Source organism: Tyto alba, unplaced genomic scaffold, assembly GCF_018691265.1.
Source record: "Tyto alba isolate M040663 unplaced genomic scaffold, T.alba_DEE_v4.0 Super-Scaffold_27, whole genome shotgun sequence".
Lineage (NCBI taxonomy): Eukaryota > Metazoa > Chordata > Aves > Strigiformes > Tytonidae > Tyto > Tyto alba.
This window is the reverse complement of record NW_024881301.1, coordinates 21997002-22013867: the sequence shown is the minus strand read 5'-3', so window position 1 is coordinate 22013867 and position 16866 is coordinate 21997002. Positions and strand designations below refer to the sequence as shown.

At 38.7% G+C, this 16866-nt stretch overlaps 1 protein-coding gene across 7 annotated transcripts in view; it reads right to left on the bottom strand.

Moving 5' to 3' along the window:
* Positions 1-16866, bottom strand: part of CARMIL1 (capping protein regulator and myosin 1 linker 1) — a 197712-nt gene that overhangs the window by 43535 nt on the left and 137311 nt on the right. For all 7 annotated transcript variants that reach the window (XM_042798035.1, XM_042798028.1, XM_042798031.1 and 4 more), the window contains 6 exons: positions 15559-15652; positions 13195-13293; positions 10593-10721; positions 10212-10343; positions 4668-4843; positions 2575-2662 (listed from right to left, as the gene is read on the bottom strand). In XM_042798035.1, coding sequence (XP_042653969.1) covers positions 2575-2662; positions 4668-4843; positions 10212-10343; positions 10593-10721; positions 13195-13293; positions 15559-15652 — 718 coding nt within the window. The remainder of the gene's footprint in view (positions 1-2574; positions 2663-4667; positions 4844-10211; positions 10344-10592; positions 10722-13194; positions 13294-15558; positions 15653-16866) is intronic.

Genomic DNA, 16866 nt, shown 5'->3' with positions numbered 1-16866 from the left:
TTTTTTTTTTTTAATTAAAAAGCACAAAGACACATACCTTTTCAGCTAACATAATTTTCATAATTATTAGATGGCCAAAATGTTATCACCCTTTATTCAAAAAACAGAACAACTTTGTTAGATACCTCAGTTCTTTTTCACTTAAGAAATAGGTAGGGTTTACCATAAGAAGAAAAAAATTTAATCACTGATAGATTAATGGGATAAGATATATTTTTTTTATAGTATCAGAGAGGAAAACCTCTAACAATAACAAAATCCATTTTTAGGCCTGTATAGCAAAAACTACTACTAAGAACACAGAGAATGTTATATAAACCGTCCTGGATTGTGTTTGAAACGGAGTGGGTTCATGTTGTCAGGAAAATGGTGAAATATTTTCTAGTTCCGTCGGTAACTAAAGAAAATATTAAATAACATCTGTTAAAAGCAAGTGTTTGAAGATCAGCTGGCCCAAACCAGTTAGTCATAGATTCAATCAAAGAAGCATCTAGGGAGAGCTAGTCCACTGCCTAACATCAACACAACTCTGGACACCCAGTGGACTGTAGTTTTGTTAACCATCAAAAAGTGTAAACAGATGACCTGAGTCAATTTTAGCTCACTTAGTCTAGCATCTACTCAGGAAAAACAACTGGAGAGCTGTTACGGATTTATCTTTAATCACACTAAAATGGCTAGAATAATAATTAATGCTAATCATCATCACATTAGTCAAACTCAGTCTTGTCGAACAAGGTTTATTTTTCAAATTTGCCTCAAACCCTACTATGTCAATGCAACATACACAGATATTTGTAGGTGGTTGAATTAGCAGTACGTGACACTCCAGTTTAAGAATCTGGCACAGAACTGTATCAGTGCATTTAATCTTTGCTGTATTAAGAACTAGCTGCCAGGTCTCAGATTGCAGCTGTCAGTTGAAGATTGACAAACTAGACAGGAGTTCCTCTACTGGCATTTTTGAGATCCGTACTCTTCAGTGTTTTCATCAATGCTACACTATCTGAAATAATCTGCGGCTAACAGAAACATAGGAGAGTTGAACAGTGAAAGGGATATGTTACTAATGCAGGCCAAAATGGATCACAAAGTAAATAAACCCAAATCAAACATACAGACAATCATTCCTTAGGAACTGAGAGCACCAGCAATTAATTATGAACACAGTCCTGGACAGCAACAAGTGTTAAGCCTCCAGATGTCATTACCGGGAGGGAGATGTAGCAAACCCAGTCCTGAAAATGAGCTACCACTGAAATGCTGACAAAAGGAAGGAATTATCTCCTTGGCTATGTAAATACAAGGAGTAGAGAATATCAGGAGAAAACCAATTTCACTCCTATATACAGTGCTGGTTAAACCATTGGATTAGCCTGTCTGGTTCTAGGGACCATAATTTTAAAAGAGGTTTTTAAAATAGCTGGAGAAAGTGCAGGGAATTGTTACTGAAGTGACTCAAAGGCTGGAGAAAATGACTTACTGTGCAAGGGTCGAGGCATGCCCAAATTGTGCAATACCACTGGACAGAGACAGCCCACTGCTCCTGCCAGCTGAGCCTGCTCCAGGACCAACTGGAGCTAATTGGTGTGGCCACTCACATAGCAGGCTGATGCTCCTGAGACCAGAGGTTGTATCTTTACACAATGCTGCTCTGTATCATGAAGACACACCCTCACACAACCCAGTCTCGTAATTAAAAAAAAAAAAAAAAAAAAAAAAAGCAGAGGAGAGGGGAAGAGTGATTTGTTTTCTGTGTATGAGGATCTTCATTGAGAGAAAATAAAGAGAAGTATATAGTTCCCTTATCTTATGGGGAAAAGCATCTGAAAAAAATTCATGACTGCAGGCTGAAGATCGAGAAATTTCAATTAGGAATTAAGAGCAATTTCGATCAGGAGAATGACGACCCACTGGCTTCTTCTTCAAAAAAAACAGTATTGCATTTTTCTTAGAGGCCTATTGCTTTAGAAATAAAAACATTTTTCTGTGGACACACAGTTGTTTACTTCTTCTACTCCTGATGCAGAAAATACCTTTATAATAAGTAACTGACTCCTCACAGCTCAGCACCTCCAAATAACAAGCAGTGTTTTCTTTCCTACATTTCTACTCCTTTCTTTTCAAAGTTGATGCCTACATTTCTGAGGTAGTCTCAAGATGTACTAATTTAGGGAACAAGGTGACAGCAGTACCTCCTAAGAATGAAATTTTACCTCTTATTTCATGAGCAACCAACCCTTACCATCTCACAAGGACAAGTACTGGTACTGGCACTGTTCTTAACTAATGACTCAACGTTGCATCCTGATGGCATTTTTAGTTTTAGATCTGCTAACAGTGCAAAAGATAACAGGACAAATAGATAATACAGCCTCTTCCGAGGCTGTATCTTCCTTAAAGCAAAGAGGCAGGAGTCTCATGACCTTATTTATAATGATGACAGTGATGCCAATGAAAATAAGACCAATTTCAAAATAAAGCTGTGCTAAGGAGAAACCGAACAAGTTATGAACGTAAATGGCATTGTTAAGATACCCAGCATATTCAAATATTAACCATGCAAACACTCACCAGTTTGTGATGGCAATGGGAAAGTGCATCCAGGATTTCATCTACAACTCGGTCAGACAGGAAAGAAGCCACTGTCAGCTTTACTTCACTGTGTGAGGATTAAAAATGAAACAGAGACACTTTTAATTCACACAAGAGAGTTTTGTCTTTATTACATGTTCAACAGTGTGATGATTATCCACAGTGCTTCCTGTCACTTTATTTGAAGTAAGACATTAGAGGGTGTCAGAATACATGACTGCAGGTTTCAGAAATAAACTCATGAATCACACAAACACAAGAGCCTCTGTACCATATTTAACCTGCTTCTAACATTTTTCTAAGAGCTGAAATGAAAACATCTGGGTAGGAGACCTGAATATCAACCACATGTGAAACTCAGTAAGGAACAGTCTACCACTGAGGTCAGAGAAACACAAATCTCAGATGAATGGGATTAGGGCAGTGCTGCCTGTGTAACACTACTACACTGAACGACTACTGTCCACACATTTCCTCAACTCCTTGTTTTGTGTTTGTCTGCGAGTTGAATGACAACTGTATAATGCTGGGTCTCCAGTCTTGGCCATCACAACTTTGCTTCCTCTTTTTGCTCTAGGTAACCACTTTTTGTCTCAAGAACTTCATGTCAGCCACTCCCAATGCACAGACGTACATGGAATACCAATACACACCGTACACTGAGCTGAGGTTTTGCTGCTAACTTCCTATCAAGGAAGTGTGTACCTTGAATTTCCCCGCTGGGGTCCCATCTTTGGCCACAGTCCAAAAGGCTCAGGCTGTGGAGGGCACGTATGCCTGAGCTGCAGCCTGAAGCTCCATCTCTCCTGCCTCTACGGTTTCAAGGCCAACTGCTTCAACTGGCACTTGCCAGCAAGTAACGTGATTTTGTTCTAAGGTTTCTGTGTGTGGACGAAGTTGAACTGGATTAAAAAAGCTATTTCTATCCAGGGGTAGCACAACAGCTGCAAAAAGCCTGGGGGAAGAGGTACGAAAATCCTTGGAAAGGCAATGCAATTCATAGGGAGGTAGAATGGCGGGAGGAGAGTGACACTAAAGGGATTTCCCTCAGTTACCTACATATTTATTTCAAATAATATAAGGCAGGAAGGGTGACAGTGTGGCACCCTCACCCCACTGACAGTTGCAGCTTCTACAGATGGAAGGGGCACTACCATTATCACAGGGTCAAGATTTGTTCGATAGGACTGAAGTGAAGAAAACTCAGTCCCCTGAACCATTTTAAACACTCTGAAGACACAGCTGAAGTCTTTAACGCCTTCTCCTACCAATTTTGCTGCACTCTGCAAAACTAATTTCTAAGTCTTATTGTTTTCTTCTTCTGCAAAGATACTAGAATCATAATGTGAAATGACATGCTTTTCCATCAAGCAGAAAGCATTCTTTAGCCAAAAGATGGCAACTGCAAAGGTTTAAGTACAGGTCAACCACGTTATACTGCAGAAATATATTCTCTGGTATATACTTAATAAGAAAAAAAGGATGCAGTAAATGTCAGGTAAAAGCCCCTTTTTCCCTTTTTTTTTAAAGGGTGAACTGAGAGCTTTTTAGGATAACTGTTTCTCCTCCAGGTTTGTGGTTTGAATATTCAAATTTCCATTTTTTAAGTATGTTTGCCTGCTGTGTACAACTCCCACACAAACAAAAAGTTTTAAAGCGACTGCTACAGGACAAGACCAAATGCAGCAACAGACGAAGCACTGTTAACACTCAGAGCAAGTAAGTGCAATTTCCTTCTATTACAGTAATTCAGTGTTATTTGAGAACATAAATAGGTTTAAAAAAACGTGTCAGTCATGAAAATGTTATTTGTGTACCATAAACCAAAACTCTTACTAAATAAAACAGAAGCATATGCATTAATGATCAAGTTAACGTCCCTGGAGATTCCAAATATTTGAATCTCCTGAATTAAGTTCAGCAGACCTGTGGGACAATTTCCTGATTTTTAAATGCCTTCATATACTTTCTTGTGAGTCACAAAAGCATTCCAACAATCCACAACAGAAATACACATACATGCAACCCAAAATCCAAATTATATAGCCAATTTTGTTAGGTTTTTTAAGTACCTAATTTTATTGAGGATATCAATTCCAGATTGCTCCAAGAGGACATTTTTCACAAAAGTGCGTGGGAAGGAAATCTTCTCAGTGCTAGCCTCAATCAGGTCTTCACGGATGTGAGCTTTCTTCATGACATTTGGGCAAAGGTTTTCCGCTGCATCCACCATAGACTCAAGGAGCGTCTGCAGCACAATAAGCAAAAGCGAACATCAGGTATTGAGATTTGCATTAGCTGGAAGATCACAGCATTATTCTGGTGCATAGCACTATGATGCTTTTAGACTTGTAATTTTTACTTCCCCCCCCCCCTAAATTTCAATCCATTTTGCAGTCCAGCTACAATATAAAAGGCATCTTACAAAATAAAGCTAAGGAGGAACAACGTACTTGTTTTGAAAATGACCCACAACTGTACTTGTTTGCCTTTTCAAATATGAAGCATCTACATCTCTGTGTGTTTAACAGTCAGAACAATAAATTAACTTTCCTTGTGCACCCACCACTGCTGCCTCTGCATGCTGCAAAGCAGTGGATGCTCTGCTGCAGCTGCCTTCACTCTAAGCTGCGCCCTGAATCAGCAGTTTTCATCAATGCTCCACACCTGCCAATTTGTAAGAGGCATCAGTGTATGAAGAAAGGAGACTCATGAGAACTTGGCATGCTGTACAGGGCTGGAATATACCAGCCAAATATTAAGAAGTAGATACAAGTTTGATTTGCAGTGAGCATACAAACCTTTAATATAAGGATCTCATTTACATATGTGGAAATCCCCAGTGAACCTTAGGTGCAGTCAACAATTTTTATTCTTTTTTTAACGACTGATCAAAATCCCAAACCAGGACAGAGGAAAACCATACACACTCCAGAAACAGGACCATGTAACCCCCCTCAGCCCCCTCAACTTTCTTTTTCTTAAAATAAGGTCTCCCTTGCTGATGGTATAAAGTAAAATTCTTCCCTCTTAGACTTTCTCTTAGAATAATCTTTCATATATACCTCAATGCTACGAAGTTATGTTATGAAGCCCCTTTAAACGGCATTAGATTTATCTCTTATCTGTGCCTCTGAAAAAGGTAATTCTGGTTTAAATCCTGTTTTATCACCCACTGGTTTCTTTTCCAAGCACTAGTTCCGACTAGAAAATAAAGAGCCCTCACTACAGGAGCAGGTGAGGGCTCACAGTCATTCACATAAACCTCCATGTATGAACTTGTGTCACGAAAACTGCAGAAAAGCTCTCATGTACACAGATAGGAATCAGGATGAAACACTACTAGTGTCCTGTATCACCAAAACATCTTTTTTCTAACTGCTTTCAATTTTTATATCCAAAAAGGTCAGGTAGGACCACAGAAGGTATAAAACAATCAGCTGGTCATCTGGAATACTAGATTTTAAATTTGTGCTGGTTTATCTACGTGCTGATATGTACCCTGTGTACAGTAAAACAGATTTATTTATAAACACAAAGCAGTATTTTCTGACAAGATTGGAAATTGTTCTTTGTTCAAATTCTCTCCTATATCCACCTGACTCCATCTTCAGTCCCAGCAACTCAGGAAATCTATTTTAGGTATCATCAGGAGGCTGTTCAACCATCAATTAATTTCCCATCCAATGACTTGTTTCAGAGATTGCAAAAGGTCAAGGCTCATCAGCATGGGATTTGAAAACAAACTCCCTATGTCCATTCTCAGCTTGAAGTGATACTTAGAAAAGATCAGTAAGGAGATGGTTCTCTCTGGCAGCTGGTCCCTCTGCACGCTGAAGCTGTCATGCTGCTGCACTCCAGTGACCATGGGGTCTCTTCAGGCTACAGTGCTTCCAAAGCAGCACGGAGAATAAAGACACTGTCTTTGGCTCGTGCTTCAGTGTACGTGCAAGACCCATTTCCTCCAATTCTGAATCCTTTAAACAAGTAGGACAAGCAGTAACTACTGAAAGATTTTGGTCAGATTTTTCAACATATGCTATGTTGCGTGAAGCTTTTGAGAAGTTTTTTAAAATCCAAAGAAAGGCAGAAAGAAGAGTGGAACAGAACAGAGCCCAGTTTATTGAACTGGGCCAAGTCATCTCTGGTGGGACTGAAGATTGACAACGAAACAGAAAAACATACTTACAAATAAAAAAAAGAAACAAAATAGTAGTTTAATTGGAATGGTTTACTAGCCAAGCCTAGCTCTAAAATAGGTGCTTCTAAGTCATACAAAAATAATGAACTGCACCCCTTGAGAACTCTACTGGATTTCCTTTCTCTTTTCAGTCTCACTTCACAGATAAGTGACCTCAGGCTGAACTCCATCTTATCTTTTTTATCTCTGCACATCCCCACCATAACTGGCAATTTTCATATGTAGATTCTGACTAAGAAACAAAACCACCATTACTGCATAGTAATTTTAATGATTCAAAGCAGCTTCTCTCAGTCTGTAGCTCTTAATTGACTGCTTTTTAAGTGTAGATTCATGGGGACAACACAGCAGCATGAAGCAGCCACAGTGTACAGGGAAGTCTGACCTTTACAACATTTGAATTACAGGTATAAGGGACAACTGCCATTATAGCTAATATGGAGCTTGTTTCTGGGTTCCCAAGCTCTCTGCACTTTAAGGACTCCTCCCGCACTCCCTCCCTTCAAACCCCAAGTAGATTCTGAGGCCATAATACTAATGAAGAGTCTTTCAAACCCTGCAGCCATATTCACATGGAAGATGAAGAACTTCAATGGTAGAGACAACTGAGACAGGCAAAGTACTAATGAGAATTTCTGACACATCTTTTTTTCACCATGACATTTATTCACTGGTGCAGCTGTGTAGGCTACCTTTAAAAATCACACGCTGCCTCCCAAGAGTTACCGATGGATCGCAATCATAAAAGTTACGAAGACTTGCCATGTTGAAATACAATTGCAGTCTAAGCATGGTCTTTCAAAATGGATCATGTGAAGAGATGCTGTGTGAAGTAGGAGGAAAGACTAAAGACCTTACCTAAAAGTTTCAGAATTAATTTTTACTCAAAATATTCAGACAATGTGCACCTTAAAAAGTTAAATAGAGTTTGGATCTCTTCTTTAAGTACTCAACTGAACATAACTTCTTCAGTGGTGGATTTCAACTGTTGATTTTTCATGACTATTATTGTTTCTACAGAAACCTTTCCACATCTCCTACTTCCAGCCAAAACCTTTCAGTGAGGGAAACACAGCTACCAATATTGACTGTGGAGGAGCAAATATTTCAGTCACACAAGTGCCAGTCAGCAGGAGTGCAGAAAGAAGAGAATTAAGCACTGCCCACATTTAATGACTTTTAATATTCAGGAGAAAGATACAGTGAGAGTAAAAGGACTAGAGGATGAAAATATCTAAAGAAAAAAATGGAACAGGTGACAGAGCCAACAAGCTTTTTGCACTATGATGGAATTTAGGAGGAGTAGTTCGAGCACTCCTGTCCTTGCAAAACAATCTTCTCTTGCCTAAGCACCATTTGTCTTGCCTACAATTTTCTCTTGGGCCTTTGCCAACCTAATGAAGCATCTCTGGGTTTTATGTGTCCACAGTGACACCAGCAGAAGAGAAATGCAAGGGCCTTGCTACAATTTCTCCTTTGGCCAACTCAGCTCACTCCAAGATGTTGCTTTTTCTTATTCTACCTTCTTTCTTCCCACTTGCTTTGCTTCTTTGAGGTTTAAAAAAAAACAAAAACAAAAACAAAACAACCTCCCCCCAAAAAACTCTTATTTGCTTGAAGAGCATTCATTGACTTTACCCAATTTCCAAACACTTCTAGAATCAAGCTCTGGTTGCTATGGAAGCTAAAAATCAAAACCCTACTTACAGCACATAGGATGCTTTTCCTGCAAGAAAAGAACTGTACTTATATCAACTACCTTATCTATCTTCACAAATAATAAACTCCACATGATGTTTTGAATTGACCTAAACAACTGGAAAAAAAGAAAACCTTAATGTTCAACATTTTCTGCTCCATGCAAAGTAGACCACCGTAAAACTTAAAGGAAAACCTTTCAGCCTTGAGTATAAAATTAATAAAAATGAGTGTTACAATATACAAAGAGCATTATGACTTTATAGTTTCGTGTAAGGCACTTAAACTTTAACGCCACACAAATCAAAAGTAAATGTAAAAGTTAGAATGGTTGAGCTAAAGTGCCTTTTGCTGTAAATGTGTAAAAACATAAATGGAAGACACATTAACTCAATCTTATGCCAGGAACTATAAATAGCATTCTAAAGGCAGCAGAGGGCTGTTGTTTTTTTTTCCTCTCCTTCTGTGAGACTCTCCAAAATGCATGGGACTTATTTAAGTGCATGAGCCCTGCATAAGGGGCTGACCTTACTATTCCCATCCCTATAATAGCCTAGAAGTTCCACTGGGAAGAATCCTGTGGATAAACCACTTTCATGTCTGCAGAAATTAAAAAAGTGATAAAGAATCTTCACCTTATTCCGCATAATGGGTAAAGGGAGGAAAAATTCAGCACCATTTTCCTCCTCATTAACTTTTTAATTTCATGAAAGTAATTAGTAATGCAATATTATTATTGTTCTTCATTATATCCCCACTGACTGAAGCATTTTCATGTTGTTTCAACTGAAAGTTCAACCTTCACTTTCAGATACACCTTGATAAGTTTAAATATAACAAAACACAGGCATGGTAGCTTAGCCATAAACTTAAGCTGATCTGAACTGCCTCAGAACCATATTCTTAAATTCATCAGCTTCCATACAGACCCCAACAGTGGCTAAAGTTTCCCCACCTTGTCTTCTTCCCAGACTGATACCACTGCACATGCTTTATGGATGACTCTTCCTTGCTTATTATACAGTAAGAGCTAACATAATTGAAGGTAGAAGTTTCTGAGCAAGAGCTGGCTGAACACAGAGCTGGGAGTGTTTACAGACCAATAACATCTATTTCAAGAACTGAGGTCTGATGGGCAACTTGTGAAAAGATTTCCTGTAAAGCTGCCTGCACTAAATCTTGGGGCGCTCTCAACACATACAAGTCATCCAAACCAAACAGTTATAGCGGAAATTTTGCACCAGGTTCAAAAGTGGTCACTGGGAAAAAAAAATCTGCAATGAAGTCTATAGAAAAGCAGCTTTCACTCCAGTGAGATACCTTAACTAGTAAGTACTTTTCTCCAGGGCATGAGACTTTTTAGGGTGCTTGAGAGATGCCTTTATTAATGGCCTAAGGAGCAACTGGTAAGTCTTGCCCTTCTAGAAGATAAAATAAGATGAAAATAAACAGTATATGCTCCTTCTGCCCACTGCAAACACTAAAGCGATTTTCTTCATTCCAGCCAGGCAAGTACCCAGATAATAGAGCACAAAAAACTAACAATGAAAAGATAGCTTACGTACAAACATACTGAGAAGTGTTAAAAAAAAAAAAAAAAAAAGAAAAGAAAAGAAAAAGGAAAAAAAGTGTGGTGCACTTGCATTTAGCAACAGAATATCTCAGATTTAGTTATTTCTGAGAGATGGTAATACATCTATCCAATCGATCCACAGACCTTAAGTTGCTCATCCACAACCCTTGTGACTTCTCCAGCCATGGATTCAAGTGTCTCTTGGATTGGACTGGAGAGTGAACCATTCGCTCCTGCCCAAGAAGCTCCACCAAGGTGATACAGATTTGGTAAGAGCTGTAAGACAGAAAGAATATCTTCAGAAAGTAGGTTCATCACTACTTGTCTTCAAATCCGGACAAACAGAAGGAAAGCTTTCTGCTAAATCAAAGTGTAAATCAGAATTATTTTATCACTTTAAATACTGATCATCTGAAGAAAGTACTCTTTTGTGACACACTGTTGTTTTAACTCCCCATAAAGAGAAGAGCTGCAAGCACACACTGAACTGCTCTCAGAATTACCAGTACGCTGGGAAAGGCTTACAGTTTTGGAGTTCTTAGCATCCCTCATAAGCCGCTCTGCAGATTTGACATCTTCCTGTACAGCATCCACACCACAGTTTCTTAAAGAGTTGAGATGATCTTGCACTTTTACACATATTCTATCAATCATCTACTCAAACAAAACAAATAGAAAAGAAAGCATCAGAATGCTGGTCAAATGTAAACTGAATTCAGTCCAGGTAGCAAATCAATAGTAGCATGATGAGATTTGTACTGACAATATAACAATCTGGAAATGCATGATCAGAGCTTGGAGGTATATCAGTGCTGCTGAAGGAAAGCAGTCTATCTCATAAAGACACACCTAAACATTGGAAAAATAAAATTTTAACCATGAAAAAAAAAAAAAAAAAGCGCTTTGGATTACTTCCCCCACAGTTACCTCCAGGATAACTGCAAATAACCAACAAGTTATACAGTTCAAGTGTTGTTCTGTTTTCTGGAGCAAGTTTAATGCTGAACATATTGTCATTTTATCTAGCACTTAGCTCCAAAGGTCCCTGAATTGTTAAAAAGTTCAGACAGTAAAAGAAATCTCTGTCACTATCCATTCAACAAACACCAACAGAGACTTCTCCTGTCTAAGAAAAATGCAATTGCTCAGGCTTCTGGGGTATTCTTTCAAAATGAAAATATAACTACCAAAGCAGACGTTTCCATCAGACCTTTCACAGTGGGATAAACTGAACTTAATCTGTATCCACAACACAATTCATTCAACGTGCTGCAAATACAAGGCAGGTGGTACAGCTGTATCCTTACCTGACAAACCAATAAGAATGCCTGACATATAGTCAGTTTTGATTAAGATACATGAGGCAGGGAGATATAATAGTTAAAAATCTTTATCAGCCCGCATAGCATTTATTAGAACTGGCTATTTGACATTTTGAAGCAACATCTGAGTGCATGTGTCATCATAATATAAAGTTTAGAGTTCTAGCTTCTTGTATCATTAGCAATGAGATCTGAAATAATTCCACAGCATGCTCCTTTTCTGCTCCACATGACTCTTCTTCTTCAGAGGGTTTGGGGTGGGTTTTTTTTGGTATAAGTACAAAAAGCTCATTAATTATTAGACAGTGGTAAGTCTCATAGGGACATCTGGACTGAAAAAACCCCAAACTCTGGGAATAATAATGCAATTCCACCATACTAGCTAAATAATCTTTTCCAGCTTTCTTTTAATACTGTTTTTTAAATCCATCTTTATTGTACACAATTTAATATAGAAACAAGTAATTTTACTCTACTTTCAAAATAACAATAAATTACACATATTGAAGCCTGATGTGTGTGTGGTTGTAAGAGAAAAGCACAACTGAAACCACCAAACTACAAAAAGACCTAAACTTAATTCATATGGAGATTATTAACTTTGGAGGGGAAAAAAAAGGTGTAATTGGAACAAATAAATTACTAAAATAAAATAAAATAAAATTATGTTGCTTTTGCAGTTTTTAATGTCAGTACATGTCCATCTGCCATCTTCTCTGTCGAGAGGTTAGAGTGTGATTTCATGTTCTAGTAATGAAACTCTGTCCCATTAAATTTTAATAACAGAGGTAGAAAAAAGTCACTTTGAATTAAGATGCACCAAAAAAAAAAACCCACCAGAGAACAGAAAGAAATTTCATTTACTTAGCTGAAGAGTAAAACGGGTATAGTTCTCCCTGTTTGCCGAAGTCTCCCATTTGCATGGGAACACCACTGGCACAAAGAAACATTGAAGTAAACTTAAAACAAAGGCTGTGACAAGTTTTATTCTGCTTACATCACCTTGCCTACGTGGTGTACTGGAGCTGAAAAGAAGCCCTGAAGGATACTGGCAAGAAATGCACTAGAACAGAGAGAATGGTAAGCCACTACAGAAAATGCTTGTAGTCCTCAAGAGAAAGGAAAAAAAAAAAAAAAAAAAACAAAAAAAAACAGAACACGTGGAATTTAGGAAACCTGGTAGTGGTTGACAAAACACAAAAGCTTCCCATCTTGAAACAGTATTTTGGGCTGTGTTAGACGGGAAGCCTTTTCAGCTGTCCAGACAATAAAGAGCATGGAAGACTTCTACTTTCCTTTGCTCCCTCCCTTCAAGTAAAGCTTCACATGATACCCACACTTCTGACGGCGTAAGGTAGATGATGACTTACTCTCTAAGGCTATTTGCTCTGGTGGTACCTAAGGGCCCGACTACATGGTTGCTCATTGCTAGGCAGAGAGACTGGAACTGACTCAGACACCAGAACTGGCACAGCCTTATGATGATGCTTGTCACACTGATCAGAGCCTGATGAAAAGTCAAACTCTTGAGCATGAATGAACTAAACTGTTCCTGGTTCCAACAGCAGTTCACTCAGAAATAGCTCAGGTCTTTCTCTACACAGTACTACTATACATAAGACCTCCATCTCACAAAAGCTTTTTTTCCTTCCAAAAATATTACCATGAATAATTATTATTTCTTGGGAAACAGCATCACCCACAAGGCACATCTTGCTTTAAGCTACTCCGGCAGAATGAGAGGGACCTCTGTCCCCAGGCAGATTCCAGACATTGCAAAATACCAGTAAGGAACACATTCTCACCTGCTGAGTGGTACTAGTGACAATGCCTTGCTGCAGGCGGTACGCCTGCTCCTGGAGGTACTTTCTGGTCTCGTGATTACGAAGCAAGTAGTTTTCTATCTAAAAAAACAAGGACAGATTAGGAAACTGTCTTGACTCTCCATGTTGTAATTTGCTTTCAATTTTGCTGCTGTATCAAAACTAGGGACTGACAGGAAAAACTGCCTAAGTATTTGTTTGTTATTTCCAAACCTTCTTCTGTGTTTCTCAGTGCTTAATAATCACATTGGCAAATATTCCTTCACTCACAGACTAGTGAAACATCATTAAACACTGTGCTTCTGCCAGTGATTTCTGAATTAGTCTTCTATTTTGAACAATTTAGTAAGTTACGCTGACAAAGGAGTAGATCCAGGTTTGAGAAATATTTGAAGGGACTCTATCAATAAATTGTTGCTGTAGAGACCATGATGACACAAGATAGTAGATTCATTTCTTTTAGATGCATCTGGCCTCCTGCAAAGACACTGATTTAAATAGCAGTGTGGTATTTAGATAAAATATCAAAAAGTACCTATCTGATACAGGAGCCTCAGTTCAAAAGTTACTTAAGGCTAAGCAGGACATAAGTGCTCTTCAAAGACAAGCAGTCCTACCCACAGCTGCTGGTCACAGCCCACCACAACTATACCCACCATCAGTCAGCTTAATGGCACATAGACTAATCCCCTAACCAGGCTCTATCAAGCTTAGTTAAGTCAAAAAACCCTACTAATAAACTGTTTAAGGTCCATCAAAGGCGATGGATCTGCTGTGCAAGGAAGAGAGGGGAAAAAGTATGTGTGGAGTGGCCAGGAGGTTGAGGCAGAGACCAACTAACAGGGACTGATGGTCACCTCTAAACCTGCATCAGCAGCCAGAACTAGAACAGTCTGGCCGTGCCCCACAGTAACGCAGGGTTTATCCAGTTTGCCCACACGGTAAGTACAGAACCCTGCAAAGATACCGCACCCTGGGAGCTTAACTACTGTGCCCACCTGGTGCTGGACCAGGGCCAGGAGCTTGAGCGCTCTCACGGTGCTCAAGCTGTGGTGTGCTGGAGCTTACGGACCCTCCCGAGACATCAGCCAGTCAGCTCAGGTGTCCCCGCGCTGGGCACCGCAGCTCAGGCCGTGCGGGCAGGCGTCCCTACGAGCACGGGGTTAGCTGCGGCCACAGCACCCCGCCCGAGACCGTTACACCTTTTTTCGGAGAGAACTTCCTCGTGTTGTGCAAAGAAAGCCTGAACCACACATGTTAAAACAAACTCAGGGCCAAACAATTAATTTTAGCAACTTTGAAATGAATACAAAAAAAATGTTCTTTGTATATAATGCCTAATTAACATGTAGAATATAAATCCCCATGGCCAGGAGCTTCATGTTATTTTTTTCAGATATTCATCTATCATTCTAGATATGAACCTATCTACAATTACATTAAGCAAGAGGTAAGAAAAATGTCCATCTCCCATGACTCAGATTTTTTTTAAAGCAGAATTAAGTCATTTTCATACATCAAAGAAAAAGGCACTACCCTACTTTTTCCTGTGAGAATCACTTTACTGAAAATTTCTTTACTAATAAGGATCATAGACATTTTCTTTATAGTCAGTTATCTGTAAGAACTATTTATAAGGTTCCTGTGACTTCACCCTAGCTGAAGGAAAATTACTCATTACAGAGACGGGAACTGTATGCTTTCTGATTGAGCAGCAGGCTAATGTGGAGCTTGCAAGATTTACTATATTAAAACTCCACTGGGAGTTTTATAACTTATGCAAGTGGAACAGCTACAGATACTGTCAACACCTTTCCATCCAAAAGAACATGTTGATGCAGTTGTTTATTTAGGGCACAGTATGTGAATTTATATGTACAATATAAAACACAGGCAGTAAATGTTTTCATCCTCCAAATTAAAGAGCACCCTTCATCTTGTACAGCACTGACTGCACTTTTTATGCCATAATAAAAAAGGCGTACCAATAATCATATGCACAGGGAAATATCTACAAGCACATATGTAACAAACGTGCCGGTTTCTAATGCTCCCTTTCATAGTTAGGTATACAGCAATGCAAGGTCTAGCTTGCACTTATTTAGTTATGACTTTTTAATACTACACCATTGCATTTCATCAGCCTTCACTCCAACCATTCTCTCAAATAAAATGCCTTATGTGCTCCTGTAGCACTTGATTACCATGTATATGTCAATGCAAATCAAACAATCACTGAATCTAGCCTAGAATTCTTACTCAGGCAAGCATGAAATCACAGCCACTTAAAATTATTACTTTATTTTTAGTGGTTTTATTTCTGTACGCTGGTGGTATATGCAATACCTTTTGCAGTGCCTCTTCTGTTTTCTCAGGGTTTGTTTTGAGTGCTTGGGAAGCATCATTCATCGGTATAGGCATGAATCTCAAAGTATAATTCCTAAAGAAAAATTAAAGAAAAATATTTTTTAACAGTAAAAGTTAACCTAAATACTGTATCTCTTTAAGAAGAAGAAACCAGAAGGGAGAAATAAGATGCATCTAGCTTGTCCATGGAAGGTACTAAGAATGTATTTTTCACATTTGTAAGCGGACTAAGTGGTGGCAAGCATGCTCCTTTTTGCTGCTAATTCCTCTTTGCCACTAGAGGTGGGTGGAGATTTTGAAAAAAAAATAAAATGCGTTTAACTGGCCAATGCCCAATGGCTGTCAATTAAAAGCCTAGCTATCCTCTGTACCTCTGCACACAAGGCTGGATTACTTTTTCTTACATCAAAACAGAACAGGGAGTGTAAGTTCCTGCTGGCAATTCTATCAGATCTAAGTCTAAATGGAAATATTCAGTAACAGATAGATAGCAACTAAGATACTGAGGTTTGAAAATTTACTATTTAATAACTTCTTGTGTTTACAAGAATTTGAAGACGCTTTCTGAATTTTTAATAAAAGCTGACAAAACAAGTGTAGCACCTCAACATTGCTTTATGCAAAGAATTGCTCCCTGCATTTTACTTATTTGTTTGCAAAATATTTCCATAGCTTTGTCCATCTGCTGTGATGATAGTAAAGATAGGGTTTTGGTCTTGAGTCAAAACTGTATTTAAATTTCAAGAACATAAATTGGCTAGCATGACACAGTTAAACCTAAAATGCTACATGCAGTGGTAAATCCACACACCTCCAGATTTGAATAAATGAAAACAAAAAGAGCAGCAAGTTCTTCAAACCTGAAAAGGAAATTATTCCTCCTATTTTCATTTTCAATTACTCTTAATTTCCTGCAAACGTATCTTCCTCCTCCCTTGGCTGTCTGCAAACGTCCCACTAACCGTCTGTTCCTATTCCAACCAGAGCTACATAAATATGGTTGGAACCCTCTATATTTGAGCACTTCAAAGTTGACAATTTCAATAAAGTCAACTCCACTGACTTCAACGGATCCATCCCTCAACTACATGTCCTAACTCCAACAGCAGACACCTTAACTAATGTGAAACTCCAAGATTCTTTCACTCCCTCTCCCACCAGTTTCTTAGCCACATCAAACACCACTCCTTGAAGAACAGTGCTCTTCTGAGCTGCCGAAACACACTGATTCTTCATCAATACTACTCAACATTTTACCTTAAATGATAATGGAAAACTTCTGTGTTT